At 43.1% G+C, this 20,042-nt stretch overlaps 1 protein-coding gene across 3 annotated transcripts in view; it reads right to left on the bottom strand.

Moving 5' to 3' along the window:
* Nucleotides 1–16,031: 16,031 nt before the first annotated feature.
* Nucleotides 16,032–20,042, bottom strand: part of UNC5B (unc-5 netrin receptor B) — a 147,116-nt gene continuing 143,105 nt past the window's right edge. For 2 of the 3 annotated variants that reach the window (XM_039483049.1, XM_039483050.1), the window contains 2 exons: nt 19,304–19,482; nt 16,032–17,787 (listed from right to left, as the gene is read on the bottom strand). In XM_039483049.1, the coding sequence (XP_039338983.1) occupies nt 17,622–17,787; nt 19,304–19,482 (345 nt within the window). In that variant the 3' untranslated portion in view covers nt 16,032–17,621. The remainder of the gene's footprint in view (nt 17,788–19,303; nt 19,483–20,042) is intronic. The other variant, XR_005583220.1, reaches the window with a different exon arrangement.

Below are 20,042 nucleotides of genomic sequence, written 5' to 3'. Positions count from 1 at the left end.
CGGCTCACTACAGAGGGGCTACCTGTACACTGACTTAAGACCAATTCAAATAAAAGTGCACACAATAAAAAAAATGAATGTTATAAAAGCATAATTTATTTTTCTTATTCCTTCTCTCTCTCTCTCCTCTTTTTATAGGGAGCTTTTCACCCTCATTCTGCAATGCATATTTACCTGAAAAATCAATAAATACATCTAAAATCACAAAACTATAACATTGTAACTTGGTAGCTATAACATACCAGGGGCATAATCCAGACTAGTGAGGAGCTGTATGACCCCTACCCTTTAATATGGGGTACCCTTTACAATGCCTTGCTGCTGTAGCCTCCAACCTGGACAGCTCACAAACAGCCTCCAGCATGCAAATCATTCCCAGCTATGTATCTGGGTGTGCTACAGCCAGCCACACCCGGGCTCTTACCAGCTTTAGTTATGTTGCTGGGTGACCCCAATAAACCCCCATCCCAGATCTTCTCACAGAAATGTATGTCCTGTACTGCCAAGCCTGTTTCTGAACAATACAAATATATTACATCCATCATTCCTTAGTGTAAGGGAATAACATGCCAGTGTATTATTTTAAATAGCTATCCAGCCACTTCAAGTTAAACACACTGGATTAGATAAAATAGTAAAACAAGTTGATTAACTACAAAGAGAGAGATTTTAAATGAGTATAAGTAATGAGGCATAAAAGTCAGAAATGGTTACAAGAAAAATAAAGATAAAATGCTTACTGGTGCCTACCTTAACAAACTATATTCCATTCAAAGCAACATTTTCTCGCTACATGCTTTCAGCAGTCATACTGATCAAACTCTGTAGGTCAGGACCTCTCCCCCAGACTCCAACAGCTGTTTCCTTTGTCTTTTCAGGTGCAGAGAATATGTCCCCCTTTTAAGAAGCATTTCTAGCTGGGAGCAAGGCAGCAGGCAGTCTATGTAGAAGGAAACTCCATGCTGTTTCTTGGCTAAGATGGAATTTTTGCCCCGACCCCTTTCCTGCCAGAGAATGACCACTTAGCTGGTAATGGTCCATTAGAACGTGTTTACACCTGACTGAGGCATTATCTTGCCATTTGTCTTTGAGAAACTGGCTTGGCCACTCCCCAGACTTATCTGGAAAATATACTTTTAGTCCTGAGCTCAGCTTATGGTTATAACTTTACACATAATGCTGCTATGTGTATTTTGCCATGTTATTATTGATCAGCAAATTATGAATTTTTAAATGATACCTCACAAGGCATACCTTGTATAAACATTATTACAGTAATGTGTAGGGTGTGAACACAGGGGTATATTCTGTCACTGTAGCATTATCATGTTTGTTTTTCTCACTTCATCAGAAAAATGGATTGTGATTTTTATGAGATCACGCATTAAAAAAAAAGGTTGAAAACATTATTTATTATTATTATTAGCTTTTGTTGTAATGCTCAAAAGCCCCAGTCAGGATTGGAGTCCCATTGTGCAAGGTACTGAAAAAACACACAAGAAAAGGTTCCTGCCTCAAAAAGTTTATCATCTAGGGGGGCAATTTTGCAAAGACATGAATGACTTTGCCCACATGAAGTCAGGGGGACTACTCAGATCCCTGATTCTTCCAAACTCTTGCACACATACTTAATTTTATGCATGAGTAGTCCTACCGAAGTTAATGGGACTACACAGGTGAGTAATTTTACTAATGTTTGTAAATGTTTGCAATATCGGGCCCAAAGTGATCAGGCACACATCTCATTTGTTCCCTTTTTTTCTGTTTATGTATTAATTTGATCATTTCCTATATTTTAATCTCTAAAATAATTATAATCTTTGATTTTTACTGAATATTTTTGTGTTAATGTTAGTCCTAGTTTTGCTTATAGTAAACATGACCTTTTTCAGGGTTGGCTTAACCTTTGCCTCATATATATGTGCATAGTTTAAAATATATGTTTTAACAGTGGCCTTTTTCTAATTTTTTATATCCTAGCCTTTTAAAAATATGAGATTAAAGGCTTGCCCTCCTTTAAAAAAAACAAAACAAGACCTATGCCCAAATGCTTCTCTACCTCATTGTTGTTAGCTTCATTTTTTTTAAATGAATTTAATTTAAATACAGACTACTCCCAACTACCATTCCAGCTGTTCATGCTAACCAACCTATGTTAATTTACTGTTCTATCATCCTGTGCATTCCGACTCCCCTGCTGCTCTCCTTCCTACCAGAACCCTAGACTGAAAGTAAAAATTGCAGCCAATCACATGTAACCTTTACAGTTCTAAAGTGTCTGGTTTTCAGAGGTGCTGGGAACCTACAGCGCTCATTGACTTCACTGTGGGACTTGCAGGTGCTTAGCAGCACTTCTGAAAATCAGACCCATATCCTCCTTGATTTCAATAGAACTACATCAATTTGCACCGGCTGAGAATCTGGCTCTATGTCCTCTGGTTCAGGCTTGGGGGGAAAGGAGGGGGAGCAGGGAGAGACTTTGCTTCCTTTCCCTAGTGGCAGGGAGTATCTCTGTATGGAAACAGGTAAGGATGAAGAGGAACACAGGAATCATCACATTGGATCAGGCCTATTGTCCATCTTGTTCAGTATCCCGTCTCTGCAGGAGCACAGGAGCCTGCACATGACTGTCTTGTCTCTAGGTCCAAATGGCTCCTGCCACTTCCTGCCTGTCTACAGTGTTTGAAAGTCACCATCCACATCAAAACTGGCCAAGAAACAGCAGAGCCCTCCACTGGGACTGCACACATGCAGAAAGATTTGAGAAATTCTGGTACATTTATTTTTTTCAGAGATAAAACAATTACTGCAAAATAGATATGCAGACACCTCAGCTACCCACAGCAGCACTGTGTGCATACATAAAACAACCCACAGCTTCCTGGAAACAAGTCTGTTGTCCTTAACAGAACTGCACCACCTTCTTCATAGCCTCTTAGGGAAATAAATCAGACTGGCTTGGTCATCCAGATGTAAAATTAACCCCGGGGGCTCTATTTTTCCCCCCAGCAAACAAGAAGGAAACATGGCCACCCCTGAGGTACAGTACCAAATGGAATGTACCTAAGACTGAATGACTCTGTATGAGTGTTGTTCTTTCACTGCCTACTTTTCCTTGGGATTTTCATCTGCATTGACATATCAACCCATGAAAGCACCGGAGGAGCTCTTACAGCCTATCTGGGTCTGTAATCCATCAGCTCAGAAGGATTTGCCTGATATTTCCAAGCTGCTATGGTCTATCATGTCAAAAAATCCACTGTTTAAAAAGTGCCTCTGATCAGATTAGCACAAGAGACCATGACAGCCTACCAGGGTAAACAATATAATTAGTATTGGGAACAAAATCTGTATTTAACTGAAGCTGTCATGGTCTATCAAGTAAATAGTATCCATGAAAGTGTTTAAAAAGCCAAAAGATGGATGTGTTCAATCAGTAACACAGTTACATGTTGGACCAGAACAGATTTTGCATATTCTTGTGACTTGTTTTTTCTACTGCTATTCCCCTAGCCCTATCACTTGCCTTCCCCAGGAGCGATAGCCACATTCCAAAGCCCCATGGAGTAGGGAGTCTTTCTGTTTGCTTCAGTGGACTTTGGATCAGGACCTGTATGAGGAGGTCCTGTTGGATTTTCTACCAGACTTGCAAAAGTCTATTTTCTTCCCCTCCCCTACTGGAGATGGTAAAAGAAATGAAAAGATACTGAAGGCAATGGCAGAATAAACTTTGCTCAGCTCTAAGCAAACAAGAAAAGGGGAGGGCAGTTAAAGGATTCTTGGGACATAACAACATTTTTTTTTGTTCTGTTTGTACAGCATCTGATACAATGGGGTCCTGGGAATCCCAGGTGCTACCCCAATGCCAATAAAAAGTAAAATAATAATAATAATGAATAGAAACTACATTTTGCCAGATGCTGGGAATGGGTGACGGGATGGATCACTTGATGATTCCTGTTCTGTTCATTCCCTCTGAAGCACCTAGCATTGGCCACCATCGGAAGACAGGATACTGGGCTAGATGGACCATTGGTCTGACCCAGTATGGCCAGACTTGTGTTCTTATGTACATTGCTCTGTGATGTGGTATAAAGATTTTACTTGCATCTGACGAAGTGGGTATTCACCCACGAAAGCTCATGCTCTAAAACGTCTGTTAGTCTATAAGGTGCCACAGGATTCTTTGCTGCTTTTAAAGATTTTACTGGTATTTTTGTAGGATAACCTCCATAACTGCCGTGCCATTTGTAATGCAGCCAGTCCAAACTCATGCTGGTAAAACCTTTGTATCACACATTTGGCTATTCTATATGTGCTATACCTTTCACCAAAAAAATGTATAATTTTTAAGAAATTGAAATAAGTTTACTGAGACTTTTAAAAATCCCTGCTCTTACACAGGCAGGCGTCTTAGCACTCTGCATCTAATTGTCCAGGCTTCTGAGGGAGAGGACAACAATAACTCATACATTTAAAAACCTATAGCCGTGACCTAAAACACTTCTAAACATAAGTAGGCTCAAAGGCCTACTGTCCTGGGGATCTTCCCGGGCTAGTACAGTTAGTCTATTGGAAGTCTGGGAATCTCCTCTTTCTAGTGGCGTAAAGCTCTTGCTTTTAGCACTTAAGGCTCATAGAACGTCCAACTTAAACCTGACAATGTTTGAGTTCTGTGTATTGCCTGTGTAGGGCCTAAGAAGGAAACATTTATTTGGGAGGCTATTTTAGTACCAAGTAAAATGAAATGAATAGCCAGCCGTTTGAAGCTGCTCAGAAGTTTGCGATTTTACACTAAGCCCCGAGGAAGATGGATTAGTGGGCAGAAGCACAGTTGCCAACTTTCATGCGGTACATAAGCACCCCGACTTTCACAATAAGCCAAAAATCAAGCTAATCCCATTTCAAAACAAGGCCAAAACAAGCCAGTCCCTAAGAATCCCAACACTCTATGTGCCTAGATCACCTTGGTGAACAGTCTGGGACTGTGGTGGGCCCACTGTGCACCCCTGACTCTCCACACCCCTTGTCCCTTGCGGCTGGGAGCCTATCAAAAAAAAAATCAACAAGCTATAAGTCAAACAAGCAACAAGTCAAAAACTAGCCAACAAGCAACTCACAAGCCAATGAAGCCAAAACCAAGCCCAATTTCTGTGGGGTTTTTTTTGCGGGTTTGGCATGTCTTGGCAGAAGGCAGGTGAAATGGTCAAAGGTGCATGATAAAAAAGTTTAGCACGTGGATATCACCATCATATATATGGTATAATAGGATTACATGCTCAACTCTGGTGATAATAGCTCTAGCACAGGGTTAAAGCGATTTGGGAATTAGGACAGAATATTGCAAGGGCAATCTTAACCACTGGGCCTGTGCATACAGCCCCCAGTTTTGGGTCTCATCTTGTAGTCCAGAAGCTGAGCTTTCTTTTCCAAAGGTAAGTCCCTGTCCTTTATTGTTGTGAAGAAAAAAAAGCATGAACCACATATAAACTGATGGAGTGATGTCTATCTGAGTTTGCAAACATCTTGAAATAATAGCTCTGAGAAGAATGAACAGCCATGTTCATGCCAATGGGATGTAAAATCAGATGTCCAATTATAATATCAGCATGAAATATTTCACTGCTGAACAAAGCATGTAAGGGAGAAAGAGGAGGATCATATTGTGGAGATCTGCATGAACTATTGAATGATTCATTTTGGTGCAAAGAGTGGATGGCATTTGGGAGAATACCACCAATTTTCCCTCCTCTCCGCATTCCCCAAACTGATCCATAGAGCCAAGAAACCAGGAAAGAAAAAAGGAGTCCAGTGAAGCTTCCAGGTTCCACTGAGGGAGAGCTAAACCCAAATTGCCCATGGGTGTGTTTGACCCCGTTGAAAGGGAGTCAAGTCTGAAAAGGCCAGCGGAGTAGATGGAACCAAGTTTGTACACCTGCAATCTTCTATGAGCGGTGTCTCATTTTGTCATCCCCAGTGGATGGAGCTTGGTTTGTGGGTGGTGCTCAGAAGACTACCTCTCCTTTTGTTTATCATTTCAAGCCCTGGCACTGGATTCAGAAATGTCATTTGTGCAGCTGAGGAGCACATGTTGAGCAGACTGCATGCATCATGGGCAGTTGTCCTATGGAGGGAAGCCCCAGCTGAGCAGGTACTCAGTTAAGCACTTGGGGCTGAAGGAGACTTGCTGGTTGCCACTGTAATTCTCCACCTGCGGATGGGGAGAAGGGGGGCCAGGGGCTACCACCTATCATCTGGCAGCTGGAGAGGGTGTCATCAGCCCAACTCCAGGAACAACAGTTCCCAGGAGAGGGCACCCTGATTCCCTGGATCAGGGGTCCACACAGGACTCTCTATTGGGATGTCAAGATGGAAGCCAGGAGAACCCTCAGCTGGTCTGCTAGGAGGCACCCAATACACAATCCTGCTCTGGAGTGTGGGGGCTGATGTAGCCATTCCCCCCCGCCCCCCCCCCCCCAAAAAAAAGACTCACAGCCCATCTGAAGGCAGGGAATGGTGGGTTGAGGAAAAGGGAGGCACGAGGTGTGTGTCTGTTGATCCTTCAACACAGTTAACATGACTTTAGGTCGTGTACATGGACACTCTGTCACCTCTCCCAGGTCAGGTATCCATCTAAAAATCACACTGTCCCAAAGCCTTACACAGGCAATGTACAGAACTCAAACAGCATCAGATTTAAGCTGGACATTTTATGAGCCTAAAGTGCTAAAAGCAAGTGATGTACATGCTGGAAAGAGGAGATTCCCAGACTTCCAATGGGAAAACTGCACTAGCCCTGGAAAACCCTGGGACATTAGACCTTTAAATCAAGGCACTCTTGTATTTAGAAAAACTGGTTTAGGTCACCATCTGGAGGTTTTAAAATGTATGAGTTATTGTTTTCCCCTCCCCCAGAAGCCTGGACAATTAGACTCACGGTATTAAAGCACCTGCCTGTATATGAGCAGGTCTCCCGCTCAGCCTCAGGCCATCTGGGGTTGTTTGAGTTGATTTAAAAGAAGAAAAAGGGAGCACTGTTCTCAGCGTTTGCCTTTGAGACGACAATGTGCGGCAACTGCCCGATCAGGTAGTAACTGTGATCAATTCATCACTTATTAGTCAGTTTTGTCGTATTTACTATATTTTTCATAGCCATGTTTTAATTATTACAGTGGCATTTCATCAAGCATATAATAGTGATGGAAAAATAGATGCATCCCCCATTCCTCTAACTAAACATCAGTCTTGCTGTTTCAGATGCTGGCTCCAGGGTGGAGGAGCAATGTTGCCATCTAATGGAAAATTTGTGTCATTGCAAGCAGGGCACCCATGCCTTTTCAGATGCCCATTCTGTTTATTCTCATACAGTCCTTTCTATGAAACATCATAAGATACTGAGAAGAAGAAAAAATAGAGGAAGTTTACAAGATGCAAGTATGCACTTAAATATTGTTGAAGGCTAGTGACAGTGAGGAGATAGGGGAAGGAGGAAGACCTAGAGAGAGGGAAGGGGGAGTGGGATTTTAAAAGAATCACAAGCTGAGATGAACAGGAAGACTTTGAGGCAAGGCACAAAACAGGTCTCATTACCACAGCATGGAAAGAATAAAAGGATGCAAATTGAAAACCGTTTTTAAAAATGCATTGCATTTGGTCGCTGCGAAAGGCTTTGGGATCCAGCCTTTTTTTCTTTTAAATACTAATAAAAAAATAGCATAAGGGCTCCAGACGGTGGCAGCAGCAGCAGTCACCAGACAAACCTTCCATAGTTCTGTTAACAAAATGGATCCTGGCAAGATAGACACGGTAAAGGTAACAGGGGGTCACTTGTTCCCAATTCTCTCTCTCTCTTTGGTGGTTGGGATCTTTCAAACTGAAAAGTGCACTTTATTTGAGGGGGGAAAACACACTTGCTTATGGCCAGTGCACCCAGCACCATCAGTGTGCCCCCTACACACTACCACCCAGACAGAGCACAGCTAACACATACACTATTCTTAGCTCAGGTGCGGAGGAAAGCAAAAAGATCCAGCCTCTGATGTACCTGCCTAAAGAAAGCCTAGGATGTTTCTTTAGCCAATTAAGGAATCCTCCTCTTCCCAACAACATCCTGGAGAAACATATTGGAGTATAAGCAATTTGAAATGATGCCCACTGGACTGGGCACACGTTTCAAAGGGCAAGCAGTTCTGTGAGGATATTATGTGGGATGCTTTCCTTGGAGTTTCTGCAGCTCACTGTGTTCTCCCCTGGCAAAATATGCGGAAGAATCACATTCTTCCACTTCCGAAATGTGACAAGCTTATAGGGAAAGCACTAACTCTGTGTGGAGAGTCAGCTGCCAGGGATGTTGGCCTTGATGTCCTGGTTGCATTTCAGTTCCTTTAAATAACTTCTACCTACCTGCACCTTCTCCTTTACCTTCACTCAGATACCGTATTAATCCAACGAGAAGTACTTATGGCACCTTAGAGACTAACACATTTATTTGAGCATAAGCTTTCGTGGGCTACAGCCCACTTCATTGGATGTATGCAGTGGAAAATACAGTAGGAAGATATATATATATATATATATATATACACACACACACAGAGGACATGAAAAAAATGGGTGTTGCCATGCTAACTATAATGAAAGTAATCAGTTAAGGTGGCTATTATCAGCAGGAGAAAAAAAACTTATGCTCAAATAAATTTGTTAGTCTCTAAGTTGCCACAAGTACTCCTCGTTCTTTTTCTGATACAGACTAACACGGCTACCACTCTGAAAGTATTAATCCACATTATCATAGAAGTGTAGGGCTGGAACATATCTTAAATGGTCATCTAATCCAGCCCCCATGCTGAGACAGGTTTAAGTATACTTACACCATTCCTGACGTTCCTGTCTAACCTGTTCTTAATCTCTAGTGATGGGAATTTCACAACCTCCCTAGGTAATCCTTCACTTCCTGCCCAAAATTATTTGTAGTGTTGCTCTGCACTGTTGAACAGCTGCCACTTTCCACCTTGGAGGTGGCTGCATTAAAGTGGTTAGTGAAATAATGAACCAGCATATTGGCCCATGAGCTGTGTCGACACTAGACTTTTTGCAAAGATTCCCAGTAGTTCACCTCCATGCCTCACAGCAAAGTCAGGAGCACTGATGTATTCAATGTTCCTGCATCTGTCTGCATTTTTAAATACGGTATCATCTAATCCTTCTAAGTGGAGGCTAAATGACCCAGTGGGAAAAGCACTGATGAGCACCAATGTCTTTACACAAGCACTTCCTCTGATGCCACAACTGGTTGAGCTGAACCTGTGGAAAAATCCCGAGCATCCAAGCCATATAGGCTAATTCTTCCTGAATACAGGCAGCCAAAGCGCAGGTTTCAATGTTCTATACAAATAAATTAGGAATAGTTCTCTCTTTAGGTCAGAACTTGGTGGCAAATGAAGAGACTTCCACTCCAAAGTACAGTTCAGCACACTTCCCATAGTCACCTACTTACTCCGCCATGACAGAAAGGCTATGGATAGCAAGGACAGAGCAACAGGGAATAACCACTAAAACCTCCCCTTGGATACACAGGTCCCTTATATGCCTTGGGTTAGAGGAGAAGTTGAAAAAGCTGTTGCCAAAAGAGACTATATTCCTATAGAAGCTTAGTGGAGTGCTGTGTCTGGGAGTTAGTACGGCATCTTACCTGCTGGTTTGGGATGCAATCGTCTCAGGGAGGCACTATCTCCAGCTCAGCTGAAGGCATGTTGTTCAAGAGCAAAATATTCTTTTGCTTTGGGCTGAAATGAAGGTTAGGGTGACCAGACAGCAAATGTGAAAAATTGGGACAGTGTGTGGTGGTGGTGGTGGTAATAGGAGCCTATATAAGTAAAAGACCCAAAAATTGGGACTGTCCATATAAAATCGGGACATCTGGTCACCCTAATGAAGGTAGATGATGGGTTTTCTTTAACAGAGAGAATTGTGAGTAAGATGACCTGCTTATCAAAGATCAGCCATTCACTCAGTCGAGGCCTCAAGAGGGGAGAAGCTGCTCAGTTCACAGCTTGTGATGACTAGAGTTGGTTTTCCTGGTTACCGGTTTTCCCTCTTGTAAATATTTGAGAGTTTGAAATATTTTTCCGTCCTGATTCAGGACAAAAAGTCAAAAGCTCAAAAGTACTCACAAAACAAAACCCTTCCCCCTCCCCCACCCGCCATTTCTGGACAATCAAAAGGTTTCATGATAATTTTCAAATGTTTTGTTTTGATTTCAAACTTTTTTAACATTTTCAGTCTAATTAGCAGCTTACATTTCAAGACAAAAATATCTTCAATCCAGAAAATGATTTTTTTCCCCCATTTTTAAAATGTCAAAAGAAAATGCTTTAACAATTTGAAAACTTTTCTGACATTTTGTCAAATCTGACGCTGTTTCATGTACAGTTTCGGTTTCAATGAATTGGCATTTCTGATGAAAAATAAACAAAATCCTGACCAGTTCTAGTGCTAACCCCTGCTTTCTAGGTCTTCCTGGGCCATTTCCCTTTTCAGAGGCACTGCTGTGTCCAGCTAGGTCTCTGCTGGGAACTAGATGCCTTCAATGTCAAATCTGGTGTGCAATACAGCCTGGGCAAGGTTGAGAGTTCAAGGAAACAAAGTGGAAGTGGCTACAGTGAAGCACTGGACCTTGTCAAAGGTACAGGGAGCAGGGATGCACGTGGGTGTTGGATGGTTGGTAAGGTGGCCAGGGTCGGGTTATGGTGTGTGATGGCAAGGGGAACACTAGAACCAGAGTTGAGAGAAGTCAGTTTGTCCATCTGTGACAGTGAGGAGATTGCTGAAGCCAGCCTCTCAGAGCTTCAGCCACAAGGGAAGGTCAGTGTGGGAGTTGGACTGGTATTGGAGTGGCAGGCTCTCTCCAGCCTACACTGGCCACCCACAGTTAAGTTCCAGTCCAACTCTCCCTTCCCTCTAATAGCTGGAACAGCACTGAGGTCTTCTCCCAGCAGTGACTGACAAGTGCAGATGGGGATGGATAGGAGTGTTGGAAAGCCATTGCCGAGTAGTGGGCTGGAAAGGGCCTGTAGAGATGGCAGGACGAGAGTGTGGGTAGTGAAACCAAGACTAAATTTTCCTAGAAATAAACCCACCTGGAATTGAAACAGAAATAAGGAAGCAAACCACATTTCATTTTTTATTAGACTAGGAAATATAATTTATTGCATAAAAATTACTTTGTTACAATAGGAATGCTAAACTTTATTTACAGTTCTTAGTTTACAGAATAAACAGATGTGTGTTTAGAGGATGCTGTCAAACTCATCCCCTGGACATATAAATATGCAAACAGAATGCAGAGCAAGAGAATGGACGCTCTCAACAAGAGAAACAACAGCTGATTTTTTTCAATGAAACTATGAAATGCCTGCCCAGTATCACAAAGCTGCTACCCTGCTTTGTGTGATCATAACGTAGTGCATCTCCAAGGGACAGAGATACACACACATATGACCAAAGGAGAAGGCAGCATGAACAGTACTTGGACACTCTGACCCAGTGATCTGAGTGCCACATACACTATAATCCCATGATCCAAGCGAGACGGAGTCAGAGAAGGGGCCACAACACACACACATCGGAGAGAAGCAAATACCTTCCCTTCCCTTCCCGCACACACACACACAGCTCCCTTGATCAGAAAGACTAAGAAACACATGCACGCACGCACGCACACACATACACACAGTGATCTGAGAAAGAGAAAAGCACATACACAGACATTCTGGTTCTGTACTCAGAGAAAAGGTGACACAAACACACATTGATCTCCTGATCTCACCCACACACTGATCTGAGAGTGAGACAAACACACTGTGATCCTTTAACGAGAGAGAGAGAGAGAGAGGGTCAGACACACTGACAATCTACACCTGTCTTCCAAGAGCAGAGCATTTAGGATAAATTTCATGGATACCACTGAATTTCTAAGAAAATAAACAATGACAGGTTATTTACGGTAGCTTTGAAAATGTTAAAATGTCTGTGTATTAGCTGAGTGCTTTATCACTTCCTACATTACTTCCCATATTTGCTTATTTTGTTCAGATTACAAGCAAAATTTCAACACATCATTATGAAATGGAGTCACACAGACTGGTAGAACTCTCTCTATATTACAGCCATATTCAACTCCCTCCAAAATCAACAGGAGTCTTTAAGGGGAACTGGAACTGGATCAGTCCCTCAGTTTTCTAGCCAAGTCTACACAACACATTGAAAATCCTGTTGACGTAATAACACAAAGAAATGTCAGATAAGCTTGGAGCTCTCCTCCCAACGCAGTCCCCAGCATTGGGAAATGGGATTGTGATAGAAGGTTAGGTTTGTCAAACTTCCTGAATACCGTGCAGTCACACTGTTTGCTTTAAGAGGTTTTGTTTGTTTGTTTTTTAAAAAACAGCCACACAAAAATATTTTCAGCTACATTGGAGCATTTGATCTATCCAAGTAGTCAGTTCTGAGTCTTAATGAAACTTTTAAATCATCTAAGATATACATCGAAAACTTTGGATACATATCCAGATCTGTATATTACCTACAGATATATACAGATTTCCAGGTTTTAGCGGCCTTTTGCAATTAAAAAAGGGGAAAGTGAAATTAAATATACATATTTAATGCACATTTTGGGTGTGAAACAAAAGATGTTTCTGTTTGCGAATTACACCAACGACACTGAAATTCACAGCACAAGTGTACACCTAGGAGAAAATGGCTGAAGTGCTGGCAAAGAAACTCTTTATACAAGGACTTCTGAAGAAAACAGATTGTGTTTTCACCATAAAAATGGTCCCAGTATTTAAAAACAAAAAACCCAGAATTGCTTCCATCTGACTAATCAGGCAAGAAGGTACAGCCTCTCCTACGTGTAGGCGAGGCTCCAAGCTCTGAGACTGTCCTTTTCAATCAAGTTTCAAGACTGACTGGAGCTGATTTGTTCTGCCACTGTATGGTACCTCTGTACAACGAATCCATCCATTCCCAATGTGGTTGTTTAAGTAGATGAACAAGTATTGCCAGCGTTCTCCCCTGTGGGTCCCTTTTCCTACTGTCTGCTGTCAATTTGGAAGCATTAGAGATGGAAACAGGCTTCCAAGTACTTGTGTGCCAAAGAATTAAGCAACTGGAGGTTTAGATCCTGAGGAAATACCAAACTACCTCATAAGGGCAATGTCTTCTTTTGTTATGCACTAGCTCCCTGAGTTTGCATTTACTTTTTCTTTAGCTATATAATTATACCACAGATGGTGGACTGGATGGAGGAAAATGGGGAAATGCATGATGGGAAGCTCACTGTATTCTGTACAGTTTTACATTATTGGCCACAAAGATCTTGTGGTGAGTGCATTGGGCGTTTCAGAGCAGATGCAGCAGCACCACAATATAATGCTGTGTTGTTTGTGTCATGACATGTTTATCCTGGAGGAGAAACTTTTAAGAGGCAGTAACCAGAGTAAAATATTTCCATTTGTGGCTATTCAAAGTACCCTTCAGAATATTTTTCTTTCATTAAAATACCACATCCTGGAGATGAAACTTATGTTGTGTTCATGGATACCCCTTAATTAAAATCAGCTTTGTTATGTAACCAACCTTCACTTCATCAGAGCACTTTTAATGTAGGAAAGAAAGGAACTGCTAAGTTCAAAGAGGGAGAACCACTGAGCTCCATGCCATCCTTCCCAGACAAATTAGGTTACCCAGACAGATTAGTGAGGGACGGTCTTCTACTATACATATTCTAATATTTGTCCAGTGTAATTTTAAATGGTCCACAAATTCCCCAGCCTAATTCCCCAGTTAGGAATTTTCCTCACCTTTTCTCAATTTCTCCATTACTCCTACTTATATCTGCTTGTGTCACCCTAAATAGTTCATCTTCCCCTGCTTGGTGATTACACCCCTCAAATATGTGTAGATTTATACACCCTTTAGTGTGTATAAATAGTTTGACAGATTATAGGCCAGATCCTCAACTGATGTAGCTCCACTGCAGACAATTTACACCAGCTTGTCTACAGATGGAGTTATTCAGGAATAGTTACTGCACTTTAAATTCACACCCTGGTTTAATCCAAATTCATTTTATTAAGTGTAGACAAGTCTGGAGGAGTCGGTTCTTAGTTCTCAGTCTTTTCTCAGTCAGTCCCTCCATCAAACGCCTAATCATTTTTATTGCCCTTCTCCTATCTCCTTACAGTTGGATCAATGTATTTCTGGTACTGTTGCACTGAAGACTGCATGCAGTATGCCATAGCAGTAGCACTATGACCTCATGACTCAATGCTGACTGCATATGCCGTTGTGTTGCATTGATAATTTTTGCTGCCACATGGTGCGGCAAATGTCTAATTTGCAGTGTTTTCTTATTTCCCCCACCCCACAATTTAATTTAGCATTAGTGCTTGCCAGGTTTCTTTCCCAATGAGTTTGTGTTTCAGATGATCTTTTTCTGCCGATAAAACAGCTGCATTTTCCAATTTTAATCTCATATTGCTATCTTCAGACAGTGTTTCCAATCTCACTGGGTCTCCTTTGTATTAGTTCTCTTTCTTCACTGGTATTTGCAACACATTCTAGTTTTGTACCACCTATGAATTTCATTAATGTGCTGTTTATTCTCTTACAGATCACTGACCACCGCACGACCATGCCAAACTCCTCTCCCACTTGCTGCACTACTGTTTATGGTCTCTCGGCCAGTGTTCAGGACAAGCATATTTCAATCAATTTATCAAAGTAAGATTTTGCAAAACATTGTATCAAAAGATGGATTTGATTATGAGGACTTTAAAATGATGTGGTCTTCAAACTAACCTCTATATCCCAGGCCACTGGACCTTGCTTTGTAAAAATAACCCCTTCTCACTCAACACTCCTCCCAGTGGGAACCACTTGTTTAAAGTGCCAAAATATAGATTTAGGAGCCTAACTGTAGGCTCCCATTTTTTACAGTCTTGGCTTATGGATGGTGGCATGTTGCTGTGTGTTAGTCCACAACTGTATCAGTGAGTGTGTGTATTTACATTGTTGATATGAAGGTCTATTTATCCTAACAAGTTTCTTTCTTTCCCAAATGTCCTAAAAGAATTTCCCCCTAAAATACAGATCTTACATACTTTGGGCTCCAAAATCTGACCCACCCCAGAATTGTAACAATCTGATGGAGGATGCCCCATAGATGCTAACTAGCTTTCAATGAATTCACCAGTGTGTGAAAGCACTAAGGGTATGGCTACACTTGCGAGTTGCAGCGCTGGTGGAGGCTTTCCAGCGCAGCAATTAGTAAGTGTCCACACCTGCAGGGCACATCCAGCGCTGCAACTCCCTGGCTGCAGCGCTGGCCGTACACCTGGCTCAGCATGGGGAATAAAGATTGTAGCGCTGGTGCTGCAGCGCTGGTCATCAAGTGTGGCCACACACCAGCGCTGTTATTGGCCTCCAGGGTATAAGGATGTATCCCAGAATGCTTTTATAAATTACTCTCTTTGTTTTGTTATGCAGCCTCTCTTTGTTTTGTTGTGAACTCAGAGCTCTATAGCTAAGTTGATCCCGGAGCTGCTTATCTACAAACACAGCTCCTGTTTGCTGTGATCAATCTGTGAACAATCAAATGAGATAATGAGGCAGGCAGGGAGTGAGTGTTTGCTTGACAGAAACGGGGCAGAGGGGAGAGAGGGAGTCCATTGGCTGCAGGCTGTTTGCAGTTAAGAGTTAAGGGTAAGGGATCGGGAACATGTTCTGATTTTTCAAGTCAGGGAGCCGATACACAGTGTTGGCTCCAAAAATCCACTCTCTCTCTCTCGCCCGCTCCCTGTCACACTACACCCCACCCCACCCGCCTCTTTTGAAAAGCACGTTGCTGCCACTTGAACGCTGGGATAGCTGCCCATAATGCATCACTCTCAACAGCGCTGCAAATGTGGCCACACACCAGCGCTGGTAGCTGTGAGTGTGGCCACACACCAGCGCTGGCCCTGCACAGCTGGACGACCAGCGCTGCAACTACCAGCGCTGCAGATTTGTAAGTGTAGCCATACACTTAATTTCCCTCCTAAATAACCCAAATAAGAGAAGAAAAACAAACCGCTACTGTAGCCTCTTGTCCTCCCTTTGCTGGCTGTGCTGGGCGTTTAGTGAGTTTTCTAACAAAGGAAACTCCCAGAGCTGTACTGATTGCATAGGAACTAGGAAAAGGCCCATTACCAGTAATGCTCATCTTGTCCAATTTCCTGCCAGTGCAGGAGTATTCCCTGCAGTTTAGTTTTAATCATCTCACATTTGAGGGTGTCTACTGCATCTTCTGGGAGAGACTTCCACACTCCAACAATGAATACATTTTTCCCTGATATGCAGCTGAAAGTGTCCTTTGTTCATTATCATTCCACTGAAACGATGACACTGGTGCACACAAAAAGAAGCTAATGTTCTGAAGCCACATTCTTCTCTCTGATTCAAACAGAGATGAGATGGGATTGGGAGGGAATGATCCCTGAAAAGAGGGGGGAGAAGGTTGTGAGAGGTTTCAGCTTCTGTAACAATGCTGAGGACTTTAGTTGCCATTTGAAGAAAACCGTGAAAAGAGCAACAATGTCCCTTTAACCTTGTTTCCAGACATGGGGTTTGTTCTTCTGTGAGCTGGTTGCTTAAGTGGCCTCTTTGCATTGTGCTGCAGCCATAAGGGAGAGGGCTCAGCTTGTCCTTTCTGTGCCACGTGGGTCTCTAGGCACTTAACCAATCTGACTTCAGCAAGGGTCCAGAGATATGGAAACAAGTTGTTCTTGACTTTTTGTGTGTGTGTTTTCATTACTAATTCTCACAAGTGTTTTACTTTAAATCTCTCTCTCTGTCTCTCTCTCATTCTCACGCAAAGCAGACTGATGCTCTTGCTCATACACAAAAGACTTAATGTTTTTGTTTTTTTAAAAAGGACTCATCCAAAGATCTGGATAATAAATTATTTGCGTTTCCTAAGAAACTGGTTTTTTTCCTTTTTTTCCCCTCAATAAGCTGTCTGAAGCATTTGACAGAAGTAAGCAGTTTGGCTAGATTGTACTCAAGTCTTCTAAGCATAAATGCCATTAAAGAAGAACAACAAAGGTGTGGGGGAGAAGAACCCCCCCCCCCCAAATGAAACAAAAATAAACCTCAACCCAGACTCTAGAAGCCCTATATTCCTGCATGCTATGGCGGAAGCAGCTGCCCACTTCCACCAATGGCTGTCATCATGGTCACCAAAGAGGCACTGCTCTTGCGCCGCACTCCGGAGGATGGCCAGGAGGAGGAGAGCCTGTTTAACACTTGGATTGCTTGTAAACGGTGTGGTTGGATCTCTAAGGCGGATAGTGACTTGGTGAGGGAGGAGTGGGAGAAGGAGTTTGCCTTTACCCCTCATTGTTAGCTACAGATCAGCAACCCACCAGACACAAAGTAGAAATTGGCCCCATTCCCACAACCCTTCCCCATCAGTTCAGGAAAGGCTGTTCCCTATTTTCTTCCTCCTCCTTCTCTCCCCCCTCCACTCTGTCTTTCTCATCCATTGCCTGAAGACTACCAGCTACTTGAAAGTAACATCAGCAGTCCCCCTCTGTTGCCATGACAACCAGCATCTCGCTCTTGCCCATCTCTTCCAAGGCACTAGCCAGGGTATTGAGATCACCATCGTCTTGGTGCTGGGCTTCCCATAAGTCCAGGATCACCCCTGTTGGGCTGGCTTTGGTGGCAAAGTAGTTCAGATACCTGTGAACGAAGAGAGAGAGAAAGCTGTGTCTAACTTTACACATTTACCCTATTGGTATGGTCTGAAGGCAGCAGAAAGGGGTGTTGGGAAAGGAGGCCAGAGTATTAGACTCTGGAGCAAATCTGGGTAATTCTCTCTGATGTGCACTGGGATGGAAATGGCATAATTGAAATGCAGGGCTCCTCAGGGCATCATCTACATTTCTTATACAGCACTGATGCAGAAAACATTCATGGAAAAGCAAGGCATATTTTATTTTATTAAAATTACAAATGCTCTCTCTACCCCTGCCCCCAAAGTGAGATCCAAAAACAGAATAGCCCAAGAGCCATTAAGGTCCCTGGCCGGAGGCACTTGCTTTGCACAATCATGGCAGAATTTTAGGAATGTTCAGCCAGTCCAGGATCTAACTAGATGCACATCACCCCGGTCTCTATAGTATGAATTCGAAGGGGGGAAAGCACCATTCAAACCCAACAGGGAATATCAACTTCCCCACCCTCCAGGTCTCAAGGCACTGTGGCTGAGCGGAAGGAGCACAGGGTTGGGAATCAGAAACTCGCGAGCTCTAATTCTCTCTCAAGTACTGAATCACTGTGTACCCTTATAGAAATTGTTTGTCCCTCTCTGTGCCTCAGCTCCCCATCTGTAAAGCAGGGATAATAGCACAGCCCTACCTCACAAAAAGTAGTTCCTGAATGTACATCTAGTGCTACACAGTGTTATTTCTGAGTCACCAGTGCTTCATTTTTGTGTCTTCTTTCACACATTATTCCTTCCCCCTCCCTTCCCTTATAAGCTCACTATCATTCTCGATGCTTGCCGGCTTTGTGCCATCAGAGAAACAGCGCTGGATTCCCAAAGTGCTATACTTGGGGTCTGCAAAGCCCTGAGAGGTTTCTGTGTTGTTGGTCAGACACTCTCCTCGAGGCTTGTGCAAGATAATAACTTTCCAAGGCTGCCCCTGTAAGTTGGTAACTGCCCCTTGAGACTTAGCAATGCTGCAAGAGCGCCTTCCGGGGGCTGGAGCAAATCCGCTCTCAGACTGTTTCTGATAAATGTAAAACAATGGGCACTAAACACCCAGCACGTAATCATGTTGGAGGATTCTCTGCACCTTTAAACCATGATTTGAGGACTTCAATAGCTCAGACATAGGTCAGGGGTTTGTTACAGGAATGGGTGGGTGAGATTCTGTGGCCTGTGTTGTGCAGGAGGTCCCTTCTGATCTTAAAGTCTATGATTCTATGATTCTACACCTGGGTCACACCAGCCCCCGCCACTCTGCCTCAGAGGAGAATGTGGGGAGAGTGCAGAGTAACAAGGAAATACAAAACTCTGTTTTCCCAAATGACAGGTGTGAGGCAGGAAGGTGAGAGCCAAGCATCTAGTGCTATACAGCCAGGGGCAGCTCTAGGAATTTTGCCGCCCGTGCCTGCGGGAGGTCCTCCGAAGCTGTGGGACCAGCGTGCTGGGGCCTGGAGCCGCCCCTGTATACAGCGAACTGAAACCCACCGATCCATGGAAAGTTTCTGAGCAAGAAGTCTCCAGTCATTTCCTCTTGAATTGGGGGCATCAAGGCTGTTGCAGATTTTCTGCCGGATGGATAGCGGGATCTTGAAGGCATAGGGTCCCAGCTGGGTAGTCACAGCACTGCCATGGTGCAAGCAGAAGGCATCAAAGGAGCTGGCATTCTGGGAGAAAAAACATTTCAGAATGCTTTAAGAAAAAAAGATTTCAATGGAGAACTCCTCCCTTATCAGCCTGCACTGCATCCCCCCTTGTCACCTTACCCTGCCCACAATTCAGGGTCTGTGCATTCCTGCCCAAGAGCAGGGATAATTGTGTTTCTTTATGTGGAATTTCAGCAGTGCTTTCAAAAACTATCCAGCAGCAAAGATAACTTGGGATCACAGAGAGACTCAGACAGACCATAAAAAAAAAAAAGATTGGGACAGGGAAAGAGAGATACAAGATTGTAACATTCACTAAAATGCATTCGGCTCGGATGTCCAAGAACAGAAACAAAAAGAGAGAGGTGGATAACATGCCACAAAATATAACAGTGAAGCAGCTAGTTCTTAGTGACACCAAGCTCTTCCCCTAAGGGTCCCTTCAGTGAATCCAGTCGGAAGCAACCTCCAAATATCAGTGCATGTGGCTAAACAATTTGGAGCAGAGCCAGCAGCATCAGAGCACATTTTCAGGGCTGCACAAATATTAAAGCCCTGAAATTCCCAGTAACTCTTCCAAA

The sequence above is a fragment of the Mauremys reevesii genome, linkage group 7, assembly GCF_016161935.1.
Source record: "Mauremys reevesii isolate NIE-2019 linkage group 7, ASM1616193v1, whole genome shotgun sequence".
NCBI lineage: Eukaryota > Metazoa > Chordata > Testudines > Geoemydidae > Mauremys > Mauremys reevesii.
This window is presented reverse-complemented; position numbering and strand designations above follow the sequence as displayed.